The sequence below is a fragment of the Balaenoptera physalus genome (genome assembly GCF_965194825.1).
Source record: "Balaenoptera physalus genome assembly, chromosome: 3".
NCBI classification, from domain to species: domain Eukaryota; kingdom Metazoa; phylum Chordata; class Mammalia; order Artiodactyla; family Balaenopteridae; genus Balaenoptera; species Balaenoptera physalus.
Genome location: NC_138890.1, coordinates 65734905 through 65754965, shown reverse-complemented (window position 1 = coordinate 65754965; position 20061 = coordinate 65734905). Strand labels below are relative to the sequence as shown.

The window sequence follows — 20061 nt, the reverse complement described above, 5'->3', positions numbered from 1 at the left end:
CCCCTCCCCCTGCCCCTGCCCTGGCTCTAGTCATTGGGCTAGTCAGGACCTCAGGAGTCTGGCCCAACAGCAATCTGGCAGTAGACCAAAGGAAATCGAGGGCCAGTAGCCCTGGCCTGGCACAAAGGCTGGCTTTCCTGAAAAGCCTTGGTCTAGGGACATGCTCGCCTTTGTCTTTTGTTTTCTTCTTCATTAATTTTAAAAAATATTAGCAGACACAAATATTACTTCATTTAATCCCTATGAGATATGGATATTGTACAGATGGGGAACCCGAAGCACAGAGAGACGCACTTTGCAAGTGCTGGAGGAGAGATGTGAATTCAGGCATCTACCTCTGTGTTCCCTGCCCTTACCACCTGCTACCTTGCCTCTTAGACAACATATCTATCCACTCATTTTTGAAAAATTGGGTTTTATAGCTACAGCTGGGTCCCCTTGGCTCCCCCATCCCATCCATCCCCACTCCTCACCTCCCCCAGGAATTCAGTGTTTCACCCTCTCCCTGTATTTTTATAGTGTTAGGCCCAGGTGTGTATCTGTAAAAGCTGTTTGCTGTGGTTTTTGGAACCCCCTAACTCCAGCTCATTAGAGAGCTCCACCCCAAGAGGGCCCCTGTGGCAGTTGGAGCAGCTCTGCCCTCCTCCGTCTGCTTACACTTGGCGTGAGGGGCTTGGGTGGGAGCATCCTGGGGCCTGAAGCCTCCAGCGACTCCTTTCCACTCTTTGCCTTGTTCACTTGGGATAAACCACCGGACTGAGTCCAGGCAGAGCCCCAAGGGCCTTCCTTAACTGGCAGTAGCTGCAAGGGTTAGACCCAAGTGAGCTTCCTGACTGTGGCCCCGGGGCAGAACTGTCCTCCCGGGGCTGGTACAGGCAGCTGAACAGACCAGGTAACTCAGAGACCCCCATCTTGTCTTTGCTTCTCAGAAGCTGGCTGGAATTAATCGGGGCAGGAATGCAGTGCCAAGGCTGGGGATGAGATCTCCAAGTCTCCTCTGCCTCCCACCTTTGAGCCGTCGCTGCCCATCAGCCTCCGCCTCTCTGGGCCCTGCGCCGGGCTGTCCTGGCTCTTGCTCCTGGGCAGCACACTTAACTCTTCTGCGGGTGGCCATCCCACCCCGCATGCACGTGGACTGGGAAAAGAGGCCAGACCTGGTGGGAAGAATGACTTCTCACGGTTCCTTTAGTCATTTACGACTGAGGACCCACATCACCTCCTATGAGGGCAGGGTGTTGCTGGCAAAATCCAGCAGGTCCCAGGTGGGTGGAGGTCTTAGTGAGGAGACCCAGTGTCGGGGGGGAGAACCTGGCAACCACTCGGCTCCCGCGCCTCACACGTGTGGTCTCCATTGCTGGTGCGCTACCAGCTGGCCTGTGAGGCCTCTCACTGAGTGGTAAAGATCTCTGGCCAGGAACCCCAAAGGGCTGGATTCAAATCCCGATCTGTCATTACTTGCTCTGAGACCTTGGGCAAGTCGTTTAACCTCTCCCGGCTACCCTTTCCTCATCCGCACAATCTGTACACACACGTCACAAAGTGGTTGGGAAGACTGGTGGGATTCGGGGGGCGGGGGGCGGACCCTGCAGGGTGTTAGGCACACAGGAGGCTGTCACTAGTGGGGGCTGCCGTCTCTAAATCTGCACCTCCACTGCTTTCTTCGTGCCTTTTCTACAAAGCCTTTTGGTTTTGCTCCCAGGGGAGCAAAATCTCTGAACTCCTCAAATGCCTTCTTCCCAGAGCCTGGCTTTCCTGCTGCCAAAGACAGCCTGAGCCGAGGTTGTGCCCTGGCCTCTGCCTCAGGCACATGGGCTCCCGGAGGGCTGGGCCGTGAGGAGGTGGGAGGGCGACTGCCTGGACAGGGGACGCCCAGCCCCCGGGCTGCTGCAGAGTCCCCAGACAGTGTGTCGGTAGCATCAACTAGCAGCTCCGCTGCAGCAGCTCCCGGAAGCTTATATTTTCCTCTAAAAACATCCTGTCCTGAGGGGCGTTTACCTCAGAGAGGAAGAAGGAAAACAAAAGTAAACGAATGCATAGAAACCGCTGGAGGCTGTGGGCCAGGCCACTCAGCTCAGTGAGGTTCCGCTAGCTCCGGGGGTGCCTCGGGGCCAGGCTGGGTCTCGAGCAGGCCTGTGGTTTGCCAAGGCTGTAGGCAGGGACTCCAGTCCTCACCTCTGCTGTGGCAGGACCCCCTATCTGATGTCGAGGCCGGGCAGCTGCTGGACTGGCCACGTGGACCTGGGAGGGCTCTGTGCATCCCTGGCCACAGTCCTGTGCTGGCAGGCGGGACTAAAGCCTCCTGGTCCACAAGGGTGTGGCCCAGCCATACCCCAGCCCTCCAGCTCAGCTGGCCACACGGCCGCGGCTCCATGCTCTGCGGTGGGCGTCTAGCACAAGGCGTCCAGCACGTTGTGGGCGGGGTGCTTGAGGGCCGTCCTCTGGAGAGCACCATGTCCTGGGCAGCAGGGCCCAGAGCGGCGACTGGCGATAAAAGGGCATGAGCCCAGCCGGGGGATATCTGCAGACGGGTCTGCGGGAGCCCGCACATCAAGGCTTGGCTGATAGGCAGGCGAGTCCCCTTTGGAGGACCTGCTTCCTTCTGGGAAGTTCATTCTCATGGTCCCAGGCCGTGGGGCAGCTTCCCACTCAGAAACTGGCCAGACTCCTTGGTGCTTAAGCACTGTGGGTGCTGGACAGTGGATCCCCAGCTCCAGACCTAGAGGTCTGGGGGAGCTGTGTGTGGTGGGCACTAGTGGGCCCTGGAGCTGGGAGAGGAGTCCAGAGGAACTGATCAAGGCCAGAGCAGAGGCTCAGCGGCAGACCCTGGATGGAGCGTGGCCTGGTTTCTGGCAATGCAGGGAAGAGAAGTTGAGAACTGGAGAGAACCTTTTGAGCAGGGCCACTGTGTGGGGTTATGCAGGGGATCTGGGCCAAGGAGCTGAAATCTAGCCTGCACTATGCTCCCCAAGCCACGTGCCCTGGTGTGGGCCTGGCTGTCTCTGCAGAGGAAGGGGTACTTCTTCTACTTAGCACAAAGGCACCATATGAACTAGTGGTGGCCCTGGCTTTGGCTGGTGAATTCTGACTCCCAAGGTGTTGCAGGAAGGAGGAGATGGGGTAGAAGGAGGCACAGGGTCTCAGTTGCCAGGCAGGATGTCCCTGACTCCCAGCAGTGGCCCCAGTTCCTCCCAGCCTCCTCTGTGCTGCTGTGACCATGCCCAGCCCCAGCCAGGGTGCTTTGTCCAGTGCTGCCACACGCTCCCTAAACACTGGCTCACACTGGGCCCTACCTACACGTACTGCTAGAGACCCAACTTTGAGAGCCCAACAAGTGGGGGGAGAGCTCTCCAGGCAGAGGCAACAGCATGGCCCTTGAGGCCAAAGTGGCTGGAGCACAGAGGGAGAGGAGGTGAGAGATGAGAATGTGGCTGTCTGGTGTTGCTTGAAGACCTTGAGAGACCTTAAAGGGGTCCCCAGCACTGACTTGCAATTTCCTCAGCGTCACTGAGCCTCACTTCCCTCATGAGTAAAACGGGAAGGATAATGCCTGCCTCAAATCAGTTGTCACATGTGGCATTTACAATACTCAGTTTCACATCTGCGCACTTGGCAGAGAGAACAGTAACTCTATCAATAGCCCACCTTTCTGTCTAGCTCGAGGTGTGGATCTGCCCTCCTTCTGTGGACTCGTCCCAAGGGCCGTTCCGCAGCTCCAGAGCGGGCATCAGGAATACCCCCCACTTCCCCCTTCTAGGAGCCAAGAGACTGAAGTCAGGTCCATGGTTGGATGAGTGGGTAGGCATGCAGGGGTTCTGGGTCATCAGGTATTCTAGAGGCCTTCATTCAGCAGGTCTTAATGAACATGCCAAGTACAGACCCTGGAGAGGCAGAGATGACTAACAAGCCGATTCTGCCCTCCAGGACCCCCAGGCCAACCCCTGCAGCAAGTGGGCAGCTCTGCCTGCTGGGCTGGTGGAACCCCACCCAGGTCACAGTCCTAAGGAAGTGGCCCTTAGACTGAGGTCAGGATGAGAAGGAATCAGTATGGCAAAGAGTAGGAGGAAGTGTGGAAAGCTGGGAGGGGAGGGCGTAAGGGGTGGGTAAAGGTGCAGAGGCGAAGAAGAGCTGGACACCAGGGTAAGAGAGAGGCAGGCCTGCGTGGTTGGGTATGGCTGGGGTGTGGCTGTGCGATAGTGAGTTGGGGAGATGTGGGCTGGGGACCTGGGGTCACGTCCCAACTATTGCCATCAGGCAAGCTCCCGGTGGCAACAGCCCTAGCAGGCAGGCAGGCATGGGGTGTAGCTAGAACCCCAATCCCGGGGTCCCAGAACTTACTGGAGCATTTTTAGGGTCAGGGGAGCACTGGCTCAGGTGACTCTGACCAACTAGGCTGAAGAAGGGAGAGACTGAGTGTAGGACTGGGACTCCTTCCCCTGTTCCCCCTTGTTCTATCCTCGATAACCGTAGGGCCTTTGCAGTACAGTGGGTGGAATCTCAGCTCTGCCACATACAAGCTGTGTGACCTTGGGCAAGCTATGTAATGTCTCCATCTCAGTTTCCTCGTTTGTTAAATGGGGATAATAATTGTACCTATTTCCTAGGTTTGTTTTAGGAGTATGTGAGTTAAACTCTATAAGGTGCTCAGAACTATGCCTCGCACAGGGTATAAACCATCAGTTGTCATTAGCAAATGCTGATCTCCTGGCCTGAAACATTCTTTTGCCTGATACATAGTAGGAGCTTAGAAAATACATCCTGACTGACTGTCTGCTGAGAGTGATCAACTGCGAATTCTGGTGCAGTGTGTGTATGTGTGTGTTGGGGGGTGGTGCTTCTCCTGGCACAGTCCCTGCCAAGGGGAGGCCTTCTGGGGAGGGCCTTGTCAGCCTCACATGCTTCCACCCCCCAGGCTTGAGACCAGAGGAAGCAGCAGCTTTCTTCGCTGAGAAAGTGTTGTGCGGCTTCTTAAGCGTTTGGGGGTTTTCAGAGTCAACCGTTAGAGGCGAGGGAGCTTCTCTGCTGGCGGTGGCAAGGGCTCTCAGGGTGCACACAGCCTGTAAGCCGACCTCTGCGGTCTGCAGGGAAAATGCCGACCGTGTTTATTTTTCACCTGAGCCTGCAGGAAGTTGGGGGGTGGGGAAGAGGGAGGCGGGAGCAGCCCGGCCAGGCCCAAGCCCGACTTCAGAGCAGAGGAGACCGACCTCAGGAGTCCCTCATTTCCACCTCCTCCTGCCTGGCCCTGCCCTAGGGCCCCTTCTTGGCTCCAGCCTGCTCAGCAAGAGGAGGGCATGCTGGGGCACCAGAGTGAGGAATTTCCAGCCATGGGCTAACGAAAAGATCCCAGAAGGATGAGGACCGCCTTTGGGACAATAGGTTTTGAATTGGCGTGGGGAATAACAGTAAGAGCAATGTCGTGGCAGGAAGGACCGCCCCTGCTAAGGCTGTTCCCAGTCCAAGGGTCTCAGAGTCTAGACTCGTCCTGGAGTGCTGCAGTCTGGAGGGGTCTTGGAGTGTGCTGATGAAGGAGTATGGTCTGCTGTTAGGTCTTTCATTTGTTTATACATCCCACCATGCTGGGAGCGCTTACTGAGTGCCCAGCGCTATGCCTGGCACTCTGCCCTCAGAGGTAAGAGATGAGGTTGTGCCGTCGAGATACTCAGGGACCGGTGGGGACGATCAACCCAGGCCTGCCTCCTTCCCTCGGAGGCAGGACACAGTCACCATCAGGGGAGGAGAGGAGCGGCGCTCCAGTCACTCGGCTCCCCAGACACAGGCCAGGCCCCAGGCAACTCCACCCTGCTGGCTGGGCAGGCTAGCCCTGGGACAGCCTTGTGCGGAGGCCGTGGAGCGGGACGTTCCATTGGCTGAGAGGGACGTGGGGCACCAGGTCCTGCGCCAGACAGTTGCCCCTGGCTGCCACCACCGGGCATGCAGGGGGCTGGGGAGTGAGGCTGAGAGGCAGCCTGCACGAACGTGGGAAGGACTGGCCAGGCCCTCGGTGCTCTGCCCTGGAGCCCTGGCACCTCAGGGCTTCCACCTGCCGGCAGGTTCTCAGCCCCACCTCCGCCCACCTGGCACCTCTCCTGTGGTCTGGCTACAGACTCCCGTTTAATGAGGCTTTTCCCCAGTTCCCGGGGAAGGCTGGGGGACAGGTTGAGCCCTCTGTCCATCTGCTCCTGTCACACACGTACATACCAGGCCAGAGGCTATAGGCTGAGCTGGATTCTGAGGTTTCCTAGACCTAGAATGAGCTGTGTTACAACATGGAGCTTAACCAGCCTGGCCAAGGAGGGTCAGCTCTAGCTGTCCCTCAGGTGACAGGGCTTCCTGGCCCAAACGAGCCTTCCCCAGGGAAGGTGGTGTGTGCGAAACCTGCTGTGGAGCCACCCTCTCCCTGCCCTGGGCAGAGTGGGACTCCGGGACTGTCTTCCTAGAGCTGGCACCTTGGACCCCAGGCTCTGCTCCTAAGATTTCCCAGGGTCAGAGCTGCCTATTCCACCAGCCAGGCTTATAACTCTGAGGGCTGAAAAGCCAGAGCCAAGGCTGGATGGCAGGGCCTTCTCTGAAGCAGAAGTTTAGACTTGAAAGCTCCGTGGTCTGCAGGGCCCTGTGGAGGGTGTTCATTCCACCCATTGCACCAGGGCTCCAGGCATTTGTGCCCTTAGACGGCGAATAGTGGAATGCCTTCCACCAGGGTCCCAGGTTCCTGAGGGAGTGGGCCCTGAGGCTAATCTCCCTGTGTGCCACAAGGCCTGGGATCTGGCTAATCCCTGTCCTAGGAACTTATCCGGGTAAAAAGGCCCCCGAGGCTTCCAGAAAGCTTTCTACCTTCATAGGCCCTTGGCTCCTGCTCCCAAAAATTCTAGGATGAAGCAGGGTTTTTTGCATCCATGACCAATGAGGTAGGCAGGGTTGATATGATCATGCTCATTTTACAAGGGGCATACTGGCCCAGGATCCTATAGAGGAAAGGTCAGCAAGCTTAGAGCTGTACTTCCCAACCCACTTCCCATCCTGGCACAGTTAAAAATGACCACTGGAGGAAGAGGCTGAAACAACCATGAGAAGTGCTGGGCATAGCGAGCAAGGAGAGAGGAAGGTAATGGGGTTAGAGAGGTAGTTGGGGGCCTGATCCTGGAGCTTCATAGGCCTGGGCTGAGGAGCGACGTGATCTGATTTATATGGCTGCTGGATGGAGGACTGAGGAAGCAGGAGGCTGCTGCAGTCTCCAGGTGAGAAGTGACTGTGGCTTGGACTGGGTGGGGAAAGGGAGAAAGAAAGAAGTGGTTGGATTCTGTTATATTTTGAAAGTAGAGCCATTAGGATTTGCTGACAAATTGGAGGTGGAGTGTGAGAAAAAGAAGCGTCAAAGGTGACTCCAAGCTGTTTGGTCTCAGCAACTGGAAGGAGGGAGTTACCATTAACTGAGGAAGATGGAGAGGAATGTTTGGGGCAGGAAGTCAAAGGTTCTACTTTGGACATGTTGAATGTGGGGAGCATTTGGAGAGTGGCGTTGCTAGGAGAAGTGGGGGCTGGAGATACAGATGTGGAGTCATCAGATGAAGACGTTTAAAGCCGTAAGCCTGGATGAGAGCGCCCTGGGAGGTGAGGATTGATAGAGAACTGAGGGCCAAGCCTTGGGTCAGGTCAGGAAGAAGATGAAGAGCCAGAAACACGGCCGAGAAGGAGTGGTCTCTGAGGTTAGAGGAAAATCAGGGAAGTGTGGCATTCTGGAATCCAAGTGAAGAAACTACCACAAGGAGGAGGGAGAAATCAGTTGTGTTCAATGTGCTGAGAAGTCAGGTAAAATGCAGACAGAATGGACCGCTGAGTTCAGCAACATGGAAGTCACTGGGGACCTTGACGGGTCACCTAGGGAAGTGATGGGGCAAGAGACTGGCCTGGATGAAGGGATAATGAGAGCTGAGGACTAGAGGCAGCAAATGGGGACAGCGCTGCTGAGGTGGCAGCTGGAGGGCTTACAGATGGGAGAAATAGCAACCTGCTGGTACCCTGGTTTGAATAAGACTGGGCTTGCAAAGTGCTGGGCACAGTGCCTGGCATGTGGCAAGTACTCAGTACATGAAGGGGTCACATTCCCCCACACCCCATACCCCACACCTACTGGTCCCAGTCTACTCCCCTCTCTCTTGCCGGTCACCTGCAGGCCTAAGGATCCTGTTTTCCACCTTCCATTCCCCCACACAATCCCAACCTGTCACAGGTGTGTCTGGGTCCGTGCTGGGGATAAAAGAAGGCCTGGGAATGACAGGAGCTTCCCCCAGCTTGCTCAGGAAGCCCAGCCTTCACACAGCAACAGGAAGGTCACAGCAACCAAAGCCTTGAACAGCATGGCCCTGTCTTCACTCTCCCCAGGTGATGCTGCCAGTGGGCTGCCAGGCGTGTCTGCCATCTCCAGGCAGACCTCCTTTGGCATAATAAGACCGAAGTGTCTGGCCCATGTGAGGCCTGGCACCAGGGGGCTAGGGAAGCACTCTAAGTAACGTTTCCTCCTCACTCTTCAAGGTGAATGAGGGGCTTCTTACATGTCCCTTCCTCATTACCTGACACCTGACTACTTGAGCTCCTGGCTTTATCCTCACAAGAGCCATTTGAGACAAGGTAATAGGTGCTCAGGTATTGTAGTAAATTAGATCCAGGAACTGAACGTGGTCGGCAGACTCTTCCTCAAGCTCACAGTGGCGAGTCCTCGGAAGCTCTCCTGTGCTGCCCCAGGAGGCCAGGAGAGGCCTCTGGTCCGAGGTGAGGCATCGGCCTCAGGAAGTGGCTGTGATGCCAAATCCATGCCAGCCGCAAAGAAGGAGCCACCACTATTAGAGCATTAGCTCCTGTCTGCCTGAGGACAGAAGGCAGGCTGATCAGCCCTGGTATCTAAGACTCCTCCTGGTGGGCAGATGGATGAGCAGGGGACGGCAGTGTCAGCAATTTACCAAGCCCTGAGGGGAAGGGTACAGCTTGTAGCCCAGCCTGAAGCTACAGGTGGTGGCCAGGGCTGTTGCTGGGAGGTGTGGGATCCTGTGCCCACCCGGGAGCCTCATGCCATGGCTACAGTGTGGCTCGTACCTGCCCTTCCCTCTAGCCTCACTCTGGACCCCCAACAGCCAGTGCCAAAGGACCGGTGCCAGGCCTCCTCACCAAGAGCTACCCTCACCTTCTCCAAACCTGGTGATGAAGGGATCATGAACCCCATCCATTACACAGGAGAGGAAGCCCAGAGATGTTAAGGAGTCTGGCTAAATTCAGCCCGTGAGAAATCACACCTACAGGGTGGGAAGGAGCCCAGACTACCATCTCTCATGACTGTCTTGGCCCAAAGATGTCCCGTTTCTTCTGTGTCAGGGGTTAGACGTCACTCTTCTGTGCTCCCAGCCAGCAGCATCCCCACAGGTGGACTTTTCCAAGTGGAAGCTGACCTTCAGTTTTAGATGATGTCTCCAGGGCCCTGGCCTGCAAAGGTGTGCACCGAGGATATACAGAGCCAGGCCTTGGCCCTGAGCCGCAAACTCCCTGTGGTTGGGTCTCAGGGGAGCCCCCGTCCCAGTCTGAATATGAGTCAACTCATGACAAATCCATGTGACTAGCGTGAAAAGTAAGAGTCCTGCGGTGCTGAGGAAACAGGAAGTGTGGAGGCTGGGTGGGTTGGCCCTGGGGGGAGCCTGGCCACAGCTGGCACCACCTTGCCCCACCTCCCCTGAGTTAGAGAGCTGAGGGGGCCCCTTCCCTATGTCAACAAATCCTCTTAAGCCTGAGGTGGGTCCAGAGGGTCAGACTCAAGTCCCTCTGTCTGGGGGCTAGAGGAGGGGGAAAGCAAGCTGCAGGCTGTCTTAGGGCTGGAGGCTTGTGAGCAGCTCACCAGACAAGCCATAGGGCCTCAGAGAAACTGGGGGATCTCTGAAACCAGGAGGCAGGAAGAATTTCCTGGGCAGGGGAAAGGCCTCCTAGAACTGAGGGCCAAGAAAGACCGAGAGGCTCTCCAGGAGACTGGACTGCTTGGGCAAAGTTGGGCGGGGGGGCAGGGCCCCTGGGCACCAGGTGGCCTGAGTGGGGTCCTGTCCAGTGAAGCCTGTGGTTTTGATCACCTCCACTTTCCCTTGGTGGTTGGGCTGCCGCCACACAGCTAATTGGGGCTCTTCCTGTATGTGCACCCCAGTCCCGTGCCTTCCTCCCTCAGGTCCCCCACATTCACCCACCCTCCTCGTTTTTCAGCACAACAAGGCCAGTCAGCCTTCCCACGGCGTCCCCCAACTCTCTCCTCTCTATGACCATTTCAGCAGCCCACACCCCACACCTGCTCCAGCCGACATCAGCCAGAAGCAAGGTATGGATCCTGGATGGGAAGGGCCCAACAAGACCCAGAGCCGGGGAGTGGGGAGATCGAGTCCCTGCCTTCTGAGACCAGGTGGCTAGACCCTTTTTGTAAATGGAGAACCTGGGGCTGTGCAAACTCAGGGCCCCTCGAACATGCCCAAAAGATTGAGGAGCCTGAGGGCACCAAAGGGTTGGGGAAGGTGGTACCTGGTCAAAATCTGAAGGCTTCAGGTTGAGGTAGGAGCCTAATTCCTGCGTGACTACCCAATACCAGTATGGGAGTAGGCCTCTGTGTAAAGCTGATAAATATAAATCTTGCAGTCTTTCCCTCCCCCAGTGAGAAAATGGAAAGTGGTGGTTGTGATGGCTGATTCACCTCAGCCTCGGGCAAAGTCATTCTGAAATCAGCCATTGTCGGCTGTGGGAAACCTGCTGACTCAACCCTGGGGAGGAGGGGGCACGGGGGTGGGGTGGGGGAACGGGTGGAGCCCTGGCTCCCCAGGCCAGGGGGTCTGCCTCCTGCCCGGAAAGCCAGGCTAGAGCCCCCAGCAGAGAGGCCCCAGTTGCAGACCAGCACTGGACCAGCGTGTGGCAACGTCTGGCCTCCCACTCCTGAATGACTCCAACTCTGCCACTGTCCAGCCACTGTCCGTAGGCAAGTCACCCAAACCCTCTGCCCTTGATTCCCCTAGCCTGTAAATGGGGCACTGTTATCACACTGGGATAGTCCTGAACAAACCAGTATGTCTGGTCCTCCCTCTAGCACACGGAGATGGGATCCTAGGAGGGCCCCACAGGAGGCTCCAGGATGCAGTAACTAGCTGAAGTGGCCTCCAGGTCAGGCTGGCTCACTTACTCGGCCCCTCTCCACTGCAGGAGTTCACAGGCCTCTGCAGACCCCTGACCTCTCTGGCTTCTACTCTCTGACCTCAGGCAGCATGGGACAGCTCCCGCACACTGTGAGCTGGTGAGTGAGGGCCCAGTGGGAAAGGGGCACCTTACGCTGCTTGGACCCATACCTGCCCCTCCCTTTTCCTCCTCCATCCTCCTGTGCTGAGCACTCTGCTGCCAGCTCTGCAGGTACCCGGGGCTGGCCAGCAGCTCTATGCATGCCTCAGCTAGCTGGACACACTCCCTTTGGGAAGGCAGGAGACCTAGCTCCTGGTCCTAGCCCTAGCACACTCTGCCGTAACGTCTGAGACTTGAGTGGGGGAACCCTGGGCTGTTCAGGGCCACATGAGTATGTGAGGAAGAAGAAGTAGGCCTGACCAGGGAGGTGGCAGCGTGCATGGCCACAAGAGAGGCTGCTGCTTCACAGTGGCCTGGTGGACAGAGGGATACTTCCCACTTGCCTCAGTGTCTACTGCTGGCTGGTCCCCTCCTTGGCTGAGCTGCTTGAAGGGCAGGGTCCTTCTTGCCCCTATGGTGCCTGCTTCAGTCCAAGCCCCTGGCATTCTGCTTGGAGAGTCTACTAAGGCTGGGCCAGGGAAAGACGGCCTGGATCCCATTCGGTAGGCCCAACTGTGAGCCAAAGGGCCCGTCTTCAGCTGGAGCTGGGCCTCGGCAGAGTACGTGACCCTTTGTTCATCATGCGCAGTTTGACCTAGGCAGGTCTCTAGCCTCTCTAGGTTGGGACAATTACCCAAAGGCAGGAAAGCTTGGCTTCCCAGGAAGGCAGAGCAGGCCAGAAGCCCAACCTGGGGCCCGCCTGCCCCTTTCTACTTGCCCTTTATCCACATTCAGCTCACTCTTCCATGTCCAGATTGTCTCTGGATAAAGCTCCACCTTGAATACAAATCAGGACTACCCTTACGAGTCCCCCCAGGACTTAAGTGCACCGGGCAGGTTCTCAGGGAACCAGAGAAGCACTGCTGAAGCTGGTTGATCCTCAGGTCCCCGCCCTCTCAGAACTCAGTCCACCTAGTGCACAAGTCAGGCAAGAGGCCAATTACAGAGCACTGTTAGCAGTGCTTTGAGGACTGTAAAAGCCTGGAGGGACACCTCATCCAGCTTGGGATCTCAAGGGCTTTCAGGAGAAAGGGTGTTTTGGCCAAGCAAGAGCTTGACAGATGACCAGGAGTTTGAAGCAAAGTGGGACAGAAGAACAATCCTAACAGTGTCAACAGTGAGTGCAAAGGCCTTAGGGCAGGTATGCAGGTATCAAGCCCGAATTTCAGGAGGTGAGGCTGGAGGGACCTACTAACCTGGGTCCCAGGAGAATGCTGCCATTTCTACCCCTTATACACGAATAGAGGGAAGGTAAGCCTGTAGAGCAGGGATTAGGAACCGGGCCGCACAGCAGGAGGTGAGCGGCAGGGCGAGCCCCAGTCTGTGGAAAAACTATGTCTTCCACAAAACCGGTCCCTGGTGCCAAAAAGGTTGGGGACCGCTGCTGTAGAGGGAAAGGTTGCCCTCTGGTGGCAGGTGTTTAAAACATACACTAGAGTGCTCCAAGCAGAAGCCAATTTGCCTTATTACACTAGGGGTCAGGCCCGAGCAAGGTGGGGAAGTCCTTCCCCACGTTTGGCAAGTAGCCAGACTGCTAACAGCTATCTCTCCCAACCACAGGCCCAGCCCTCCTCTCTACCCCCTGTCCCCTTCCTGCGGATATAGACAGCACTTCCCTGCCCCCACCGCAGCCCCTGGCGCCCCCTACCCCAGGTGAGTCCCCTACCCTGCAGCTAGGCTCCTGCTTCCTGTTGCCCAGGCTTCAGTGCCCACAAGAGGCCATGCCCAGGCCAGTGCTTGCCCTGTGTCAGTCGTCTGTCCATCCGTCCGTCTGTCATTCTCCAGCCCCACGCTGCCCTATACCTGAGAATGAAGCCAGTGGGAGTGCAAGAGGCCTAAGCCCAGGCCATACTGTGCAGAGCACGACAGAGCAGCCTGAGACAGTGCATGTACACATGTGCAGGTGTGTGTGCACTCACCTCTGTTGTGCATCCTGCTGAGCAAAGGGTGAGTCAGGACAGCATCCCCCGAGCTCTGCCCAAACTGAGGCAGCACCTTTTACATGTGTCTCCAACCTCTGGCCCTTAGGGGCCACCTGCTCAGTTATTCCATACCTGTGCAAGCAGTAAGGGACAGATTGGTATCCATAAAACATCAAGAAAGTAAAGTGGGAGCTATGTGTGTATGTGTGTCCTTTCACTTGGCTCGCTCCCTCAGTGACAGGCTCGTGTGCAGGTATGGAACAAGGAATTCAACAGACATTTCTAGCCCTACTGGAGCCCACAGCCCAGGGTGGGAGGTATAGACACAGCAGCAGCAGTTGAATGGGCTATCTGGGTGATGGGGAAGCCCCGAGGAGACCCCAGCCATGTCTGATGGGTCAGGGAAGGCTTCATGAAGAGGATAACATCTCTTGAGTGAGGGGAACAAAGGGAACATCAGTAGCTGGAGATGGCTGGGGGTGGGAAGTGATGGGAAATGGGGTGGGGGGGGTGGGGAATGGGGCTAGAAATGTCAGCAGAGATGGCCATACAGGGCTGTGCAAGCCCTAGGGAGGGGCCTGGGTTTTATTCTGTGGGCAGTGGGGGAATTTCAACAGAAGTGGCCAAGAGCATTCAGGTGTTTTTAAAAGGTCACTCTGGCTGTTACATAGAGAGAAGCCTGGAGGGGTCAAGGAGGAAAGTAAGGGCAGCCACAGGCTGAGGCTGAGCTGGTGAGGGCAGGAGGTGAGAAAGGGATAGATTCAAAAGCTATTCAGGACTTTAGTAACCACCTGAATTTGACATACATGTAGATTTTTGCATCGTGTCTGTGCAGTGTGTTGGGAGCAGGTATTTGTATTTCTGTGTACTTGTATGCAGGCCAGTGGAGGTGGGTATCTGTTCACCCTCTTGTACTGTGCAGGGGCCTCTCTGTGTCCAAAGATCTGGCCCATACATACCTGGCTCAGTGTTAACTCTTCTTCTGCCTTTAGGTTCACCCATCCACCCCTGATGCTAGGTTCCGGTGTACCTGGTCACCCCGCAGCCATCCCCCACCCAGCCATTGTGCCCCCTTCAGGGAAGCAGGAGCTGCAGCCCTATGACCGCAGCCTGTGAGTGAAAAGACACTCAATGGGGAGGGGGGTGGGAGAGGTAAGCAGACCTCAAGATACACATTCCTCCCACCAGGCCCAAGCCTGCTGCCTGGAAGCTCCAGGGACTGCCAGGAGACCTCTGGCCAAGCCGTCTTGTGGCAATTGCCACTGACCAGTTTTTTGATCCTCAGAAGCAGGAGAGGAGTGGGTGGATTTAGTTTGAGCCAAGAGGGGAGGGGCTTTCCTTACTTAGCTGCAGAATTCCTATAAGGAACAGTTACTTAGCTCTGCTCACCTACTTTGGGGCAGCTAAAAAAAGATCCCATTTACAAAACCCTAGTATCCAGGCACTTACACATACACTGGACACACTAGAGGAGAGTGGTAGCATCAGGACACCGTGGGGGCCCCTGAGTGATCTGTTCATGTGTCCTTCAGGAAGACGCAGGCAGAATCCAAGGCAGAGAAGGAAGCCAAGAAGCCAACCATCAAGAAGCCTCTCAATGCCTTCATGCTGTACATGAAGGAGATGAGAGCAAAGGTCATTGCAGAATGCACACTCAAGGAGAGCGCTGCCATCAACCAGATCCTGGGCCGGAGGGTGAGGCCACGGGGCAGGTGGGCTGGTAGGGGCCGGCCCTGACTACCTTCACCCCGGTGCAGCCTGCTGACTCCCTGATGCACCTCCATCTGCCCCCCTTTCCCACTGCAGTGGCACGCACTGTCCCGGGAAGAGCAGGCCAAGTATTATGAGCTGGCCCGCAAGGAGAGGCAGCTGCACATGCAGCTCTACCCAGGCTGGTCGGCGCGGGACAACTACGTGAGTGGCCAACACACAGTAGGGGAACCTTCAAGATGCCAGGCCACAGTCTCACCAGGGAAGTCGGGACTACTGTCCTGAAGGCACAGAGGAGGAGGGGAGGTGGTGGAATAGAGGGTCCAAGGCCTCCCATGGCTAGCTCAGAAGAGGATCAGATGAGGGGAGCTGCCCCTAGAGGCAGGCTCATTTTCCCCAGGATGTACTTCCACACAGGGCTGTTGTCCAGTACTTGATTGGGCTACATCAGCACAAGCAGAGGAAGGGGCCCGGAAGTCACCTCCTGCATTCAAAAAGGAGACTAGTGTGGGAAAGGGAGGAGGAGACCCCAACTGCCCCGTGGTAACCTAGCAAAAAGTGCAATCAAGAAACACCAAGGGCCCCCAAGTCAGAGGGCACTGTGGACCTGGAATCCCAGCGGCAGCCAGACTAGGCAGCAGGCTGCAGGTGTCCCAGCCACTCGCTCACTGGGGTTACAGTGTCCACCTCCCAGCATCCTCTGAGCATCCTCCGCTTTGCTCCCTGCAGGGGAAGAAGAAGAGGCGGTCACGGGAAAAGCACCAAGAATCCAACACAGGTGAGGCCTTCCCTCGGCAGTAGTGGAGGCTCCTCTCCAGGTCCCCAGCTCACGAGCAGCCCTGCTCTGGCCCAGGAGAGGGGCAGAGTACTGAGCCATGAACCTTAAGGGCCTGGGCCCTCTGGAAACGAGGCCTGCATCTCACAAGTCAACCCCCCACAGGAGGAACAGCTACACTAAGTCCCAGGGAAGACCTGCAGAAGCCAATTCTTAGAGCAGTGCTTTGTGACCCGCCACACACACGCAAGCCCTGCTAGCGGCCAGCCTCTGCCAGAGAAGCTAGTGAGGAACTGTTTGATTCAAGACTAAACCCAAATACTGCATCCTGGTTAGTTCTGCGGAGGTGAGCAGCAGGCTGTCTGGGTGGAGGTTGAGCCAGGCCCCACGCCTGAGCCCAGTAGTCACACAGCCTGTTGGCTGGTGCGTAGCAATTTCTCTTATCACCCCACCCCCAGTTCTCACGGAGGTGCAAAGTGCTCTGTATAGAGGACCCGGGAGGCCGCACCCTGCCCCCACTTCACACTCCGCATCCACCATCCATGAGTGACTTTCTCAGCTGTGCTGCCCCACACAGGGAAGCTGGAGGCTAGGACTGGGGCACGGGAGAGTCCTCAGTCCTTTTTCTAAGGTTGAACAATGGGCTTTACTTTCCTTCTGGAAAAGTATGTAGCATAGGCTTAAGCTACAGCCCCAGGGGATATGGGTCAGGTAGATTGCACACTGGCAAAGATGAAGAAAAACTGGATAAAATGGGCAGGGAGTTGGCGGGGGTGGGGGTGCCCTAAGGCAGAAAAGGCTTGATCCCTACGGGCCCCCCAGGTTCTTCTCTGAGCTCCCTTGCTGCAAAGGGCCCCGCAAGCCACAGATAGGAGCCAGTCTGATTGATAGGGTCCCCTCCCTCCCCACCCCCGCCGTTCTTCCCACTGCCTCTACACTGCCAGCTGGGTGCCACCCTTTCCTGATACCTTGGCTTTGGGCCCTGGGGCTCCCACTAGGGCTGGCTGTGCCGTGGAGAAGCCCTTGCCTGTAGGGACTGTGGGGTATCTGTGACTGGCTAACACTGATGTTACCTCTTCTTTCTGGGCCCTGCTCTGCCCTGCTGCCTGCCTGCTCGCCCTCTGCCCTGCTCTGCCCCTCTGGCATGGCTGTGAGTAGACCCTGGCTCGCCTAAGAAATGCCGTGCTCGCTTTGGCCTCAACCAGCAGACGGATTGGTGTGGTCCGTGCAGGTGGGTTTGTCCCCACCACTGTCCTCCCTTTGCTTCAAGCTGCTTCCCTTACTCTCTGCACATGTTCTGCTGGGCCTGCTGCCCTCCTTTGGCCCCTAGCCCCCAACATACCCGCAGACTGGGGAGCCCATGCCTCCTAAGAATGGGAGTGAACACAGAACAGCTCGTGGGGAAGACCACTTGGGTCTAAGAGGAAGGAGAAGGAGAGACAGTGCTCTAGGAGGAAAGGAAAGGCAGACTTAGAAGGTATTTCTGGTACCTGGTGCCCAGGGTTCCCTGGTAATGTTGGTCTGGTGCTCATCAGGCCTAGCAGGTCCTCAGCAAACAAATCACACACACAGCATTTAAATGGCCTGAGCCCCTGTTCCCAGGCCTCAAAGTCATCATGGTCCACCAGCTCCCTCACTTCTTCCAGTTGGGATCCCTGCTGTACCATACCGAGCCCTTAATTGTAAGAATAACAAAGTGACTGTAGTAGAGAAAAACCTGAATAACCTAAATGCCCAGTGGCCATGTGACTTATATCATGTACCTACTGAGACCAGAGGGCTCAGAGAGGTAGGGAGATGAACAGAGGTACCCCTGGTACCCATACTCAGGCCCTGTGGCATTAAACCTGTATGTTTCACCATACAGCAGAGAAATATTTGTGTATAGGAAAAGAAAGTATACCTACCAAATGGCTAAAGTTGCCTAGTTGAGGTTCAGGCCAGGCCTGCTAGGGCCAAGGCTGAGGCTGCTCCAGGCAGTAAGTTCACTGACTCTAGGAAATACTTGTCCATCCCCTATGCGTGCCCACCGTGCTCCCGTCCAAGGGCAAAGAGGAATTTGGGGGAAATAAGTATGTGTGTGTATGTACACATGATGGGAGGCAACCCTGTTCTCAGAGGAGGCCCTATTCCATCCATTCCACGCTACTCAGAAACAAAGTGTGGTCCAGAGAATAAGATGGTCGGAATGGATAGGACAAGTCACTGTCCATTACTTTCCCTTCTCTGCCCCTAGCCTAGCTCTGAGCATTTGGATTGCTCAGCCCTAGAAGCCACAAGCCCATTGCAGCCCCCCTTCCTTAATCAGATCTGAGCTCCACAAACATGTGAAGCAGAGCCTCTACAGCCTAGACTAGGAGATAGCTGCCCTGGAAGATAGCAGGCAGCCCACAGGCCAAGCTAGAAAAGGTCCCAGTGCCACCTTGTGGCTCTGCTGGGAGCTGCACCTGTCCCAGGTCTGGGCCAGGCTCAGCAGTTGTAGCGCTAAACCTGAAGGCACAGGCATATCACCTAAGTCATGGGGAGCTAGGCCTATGCAAGGACAGCATTTTTTTGGTTGTGGAGTATGACTATGAACTCACCCTCTGTTTACAGATAACTCTCTTCACTATTCCTAGGAGGAAAAAGAAATGCATTCGGTACTTACCCGGAGAAGGCCGCTGCCCCAGCCCCGTTCCTTCCGATGACAGTGCTCTAGGCTGCCCCGGGTCCCCAGCTCCCCAGGACTCGCCCTCGTACCTCCTGCTGCCCCACTTCCCCACAGAACTGCTTGCTAGCCCTGCGGAACCGGCGCCTACATCACCAGGTCTCTCGGCCACTCTCAGCCTCCCAGCCCCCTGGGCCCCCTCAGGCTCCTCACAGCAACCTGCAGAGTACACAGGTACAGCAACAGGAATCTCAGAGACAGGCAGCCTAGCATGCACAGGACACATGGCTTCCTCCAGGGGCCCACCCTCTGAGAGGAGACGACAGAGCCCCAAAGCACGTGGAAACCGGCCAGGGGCCCTGTTGGCTCCCTCTCAGAGTCCAGGCCCTGGAGATTTCAGAGGCTGCACATCTTCTGCCTGAACATGGGGCCATCAATTCAAACTGCTCCAAGTAGTGGGAATTAGATCTGCGTTGTGTCATTTGATTAAGGGCATCCCCTCATGCCTATGGCAGACTGGATCTATTCTTTTTACCATCTATCTTGCTAGCCAGATGCCCCTCCCTGCCTCCCTTGCTTTTCTGCTATAGGTCATAGATGGACTGGACTGAGCCCAACTGCTTTCCCTACTTCCCCCACCCAACCCCACCACTGCCACACCCTCCCCATACCAGATACTTCATGGACCAAGAACAAGCTGGTTTACCAAACAATATGTAAGCATGGTCACAACCACAAAGCTCAAGACAACAGTGCTTCTCTCTTAAGGGCCTGGAGAAGCCCTGTTTACAGAAAACCAGCTGCTATCTGTAAGCTGGACCAAAGCAAGCTTCTTGCCACGTTCTTTGGAGCTTACAAGAAGAGGAGTGAATGGAATAGGTTAAATTTAGGCCTATCACCCTAGCCAACAGGAATAACCTGACACTACCTTAAAGGCAAGTGTGGGTGGTGAGGGTATGTGGCTCTAGTTCAAATTACTCGGAAATGTTTCCTAAGGAACTCAACCACCTAAGAAGCCCTGATACCAAATGCCTCAGTCACTAGTGGCTGCAGTCAACGGTTCAAGTTAGTCATGGCTCAAAATCCTGTGTGCATCCCTACCCGCTCTTGAGAGCCTTTTTCACAGATACAGTTCCAGCCTATCCACATCATTCTAGCCAGCTCTCAGACAGTTGTAAGAGGGCAAACCAAACCTCAGCCAGTGCCTATCTTCCAGCATGAAAGTAGGCCAGCTTCAGTTTCCCTATCAGGCTGCAGGAAGAAAGACTATTACAACCAAAGCAAGGAGCCCAGAAAACCTCTAGTGGTGGACATCGGGTTTGCACCACAGCCTACTTTAACCCATTTCTGAGCCAAGCTTCAACCCTGAGCCTTAAAAAACAAATCTTTTTTTAATTTAACTTCGGTTTTTTGCCTCCTCTTCACTGTACATAGCCTGAGTCCAAAGAGAAAGGGCTATCCCCGTACCCACACACCCCCTCAACAAAAGCCTTTAGTTCCTACTTCAGCCACTGGCTTCTCAGAATCCAAAGATCATATGTTCTGGTGTAGTGTTGCAAGAAGTCTTGAGAGAAAAAAGGACCATTGTAGTATTCAAAATATTTTTGTATTGTTAATGCATATCACAGAAAAAGTTTTCTGATATGAGAATAAAGATACTTTTTACTGGG

General features: G+C 55.8%; 1 protein-coding gene across 5 annotated transcripts in view; it reads left to right on the top strand.

The window, feature by feature from the left end:
• TCF7 (transcription factor 7) overlaps positions 1-20061 on the top strand; it is a 32585-nt gene extending 12524 nt beyond the window's left edge. Inside the window, exons 4-11 of one of the 5 annotated variants that reach the window (XM_082454780.1) lie at positions 10228-10339; positions 11206-11296; positions 12898-12990; positions 14252-14371; positions 14792-14954; positions 15066-15173; positions 15699-15747; positions 18340-20061. In XM_082454780.1, coding sequence (XP_082310906.1) covers positions 10228-10339; positions 11206-11296; positions 12898-12990; positions 14252-14371; positions 14792-14954; positions 15066-15173; positions 15699-15747; positions 18340-18362 — 759 coding nt within the window. In that variant the 3' untranslated portion in view covers positions 18363-20061. Of the gene's footprint in view, positions 1-10227; positions 10340-11205; positions 11297-12897; positions 12991-14251; positions 14372-14791; positions 14955-15065; positions 15174-15698; positions 15748-16902; positions 17181-18339 lie in introns of those variants that run through there. The other 4 variants (XM_082454779.1, XM_082454782.1, XM_082454781.1 and 1 more) reach the window with 4 other exon arrangements.